At 30.9% G+C, this 2,037-nt stretch overlaps 1 protein-coding gene across 1 annotated transcript; it reads right to left on the bottom strand.

Annotated features, from left to right (window-relative positions):
• Positions 1-23: 23 nt before the first annotated feature.
• Tsp_12919 (eukaryotic translation initiation factor 2C 1) lies at positions 24-1,098 on the bottom strand (the record flags this gene model as incomplete). The annotated part of the gene is made up of 5 exons (XM_003368917.1): positions 993-1,098; positions 565-611; positions 346-503; positions 140-287; positions 24-67 (listed from the first exon to the last, which is right to left on the bottom strand). Coding segments are annotated over exons 1-5 (503 nt in total), but the record flags the coding sequence as incomplete, so codon positions are not given.
• Between the last annotated feature and the right edge of the window lie 939 nt (positions 1,099-2,037).

The raw sequence follows: 2,037 nt of genomic DNA, 5'->3' as shown, positions 1-2,037 counted from the left end.
TGAATTTCATCAGAATAGAGAACTCTGATGGTTCATTTTCTCGAACAGTTTTGAAGGAAAATTTTTCCTTAAAATATAAAAATATTCATATTTAAAAATTACAATTTATAAAATTCTGGAATCAATTTTTAAAACGAACCGTATCTGCTTTTTCACTGACTGGCTTCAAATGTAATTTGTCAACTGTGAACAAAGTACTCTTCCCATCGTATGCTAATTTAAATGGATCACCAAAAATATCTGAACGCTTCACCACGTATGCCCAAAATATTTCACGATTGTCATCACTCCAACAGAAAATAAAAACATATTAAAACTATAATAAAACTTGACAATAAATTAAACTCGAACCAATTCAACTTTAAACGTGGATGTTGTATGTCGATGTGATATCTGTTAACCACAATATCACCTTTCTGTAATTTTATCAGTGGAAAATAATTGCATGCTAATTTTATCGGCTTGCCAACAGTCCCGTATCCAGGTCGCTTCACTAATTCTTTCTAAAAAAGCATCAACAACAACAATAGGAAATAATTTAATAAAACATTAAATAATACTTACTAAACGCAACTGCGACAGTTCATCTGTAGCAACATTCATATCTTCGCCTAAAAGTAATTCATGATTGAAAATTGCTCAACAGTTGCTGAAATAAGATGCGGTTCACGAATTTGGTCAAATATATTTTGCAGTTAAGCCACCGCTTTTTCAAAAATTAAAAATCAAACAACAACAGACGATGCTATTCAACATTTTACATAAAATAACAACAATACTTACTTTGTTGAGACATTGGAAGCAATACAAGTTGAGAATAGAACAGCAACAACAGTTTACTCGGCAAATGAACGCTGATTTACAGTAAGCACAGTAATCAAATTGTACCTAATCTTTATTTATACTGAGATTATTAATCTTCGTAAAAAAATCAAGAAAAGAATAAAAGAGAACTTTCTGAGATGGTCGAATATTAAAAATATGCCAACAACCGTCAACTTCAACTTTGAATGAGTAGCGATTGATTTTTTCACTTATCGTAATGAATGCCTCCACATCACGTGATAGCGCATTAAATAATTCAAATACCAATCGCATCAATTTTTACTGTGATTGGTGCATTGCTCTCAGATGAGCTATTGGTTGAAGTTTCCCCGTGACTTAAATCAAATATTGTGCCGTTCAAATCACTACAATTATTGGCTGGCTTGCTGTTTATAATTTTTTCACAAATTCCAATTATAATATGTTACATTTTGAAAATGAATACAAATAATACTGCTAAATATTAGCCCTTTGCTTTTGATGTTCATATATATTGTATTGTAACATAATGTCACGAATGGTTATTTTTGTAAAATGTTGAAGAATTAAAACTGAATTCATAATTTTTGATAATTCAAATAAAGCTTGACTATCATTTGCTTCGTAAATCACGTTCATTGCCCATCACCTTACGGTCATTACATTAAATTTTGTGCATTTAATACAAGACCAGATTAAACTGATCGTCATCGGTGATTGACAGGAAATATCAGAATGAATAAGAAATTTGAAAAATATTTTCAAGTCTAAAACTGTACTGTAATTTATGACTGAAGATGCGGATATTTTGACAGTTGTTGAAAGATAGTGGTTGAAGATGTTGAATTTATATTAATGGCGGTACTGAAAAATTGTATACAGTGTCGGTTTTTTCTCATTATAAGCAAGTTTTATATGTAGTTAAATTTGGTTTCCAACACGTCGTTGTAAAAACAATGTATGCAAAAATACTAAATCGTTTTTACAATTGTTACGCTGAATGTTAATCAATTTTGAACAACAACAACAGTATTTGCTGAAGTTAACGAAGGCCAAATCTTGCCTCGTCTGATATTCTTTGGCATAATTGAAGAAAAGAACGTTTGCATTGATAATTAGCAATTCTGTTTGACATTGAAGCTGTGTAAAATGTTCACCATCCGTGCTAGCCATTAATCCAAATTTTCACATAAGCATTAAACGGGTTGAGAAGGCTTCCTCAATGTTTGACTT

This window comes from Trichinella spiralis (genome assembly GCF_000181795.1).
Source record: "Trichinella spiralis strain ISS 195 chromosome Unknown Scfld1623, whole genome shotgun sequence".
Taxonomy (NCBI): domain Eukaryota; kingdom Metazoa; phylum Nematoda; class Enoplea; order Trichinellida; family Trichinellidae; genus Trichinella; species Trichinella spiralis.
The sequence above is the reverse complement of the archived record's forward strand: the minus strand, read 5'-3'. Positions and strand labels throughout refer to the sequence as shown.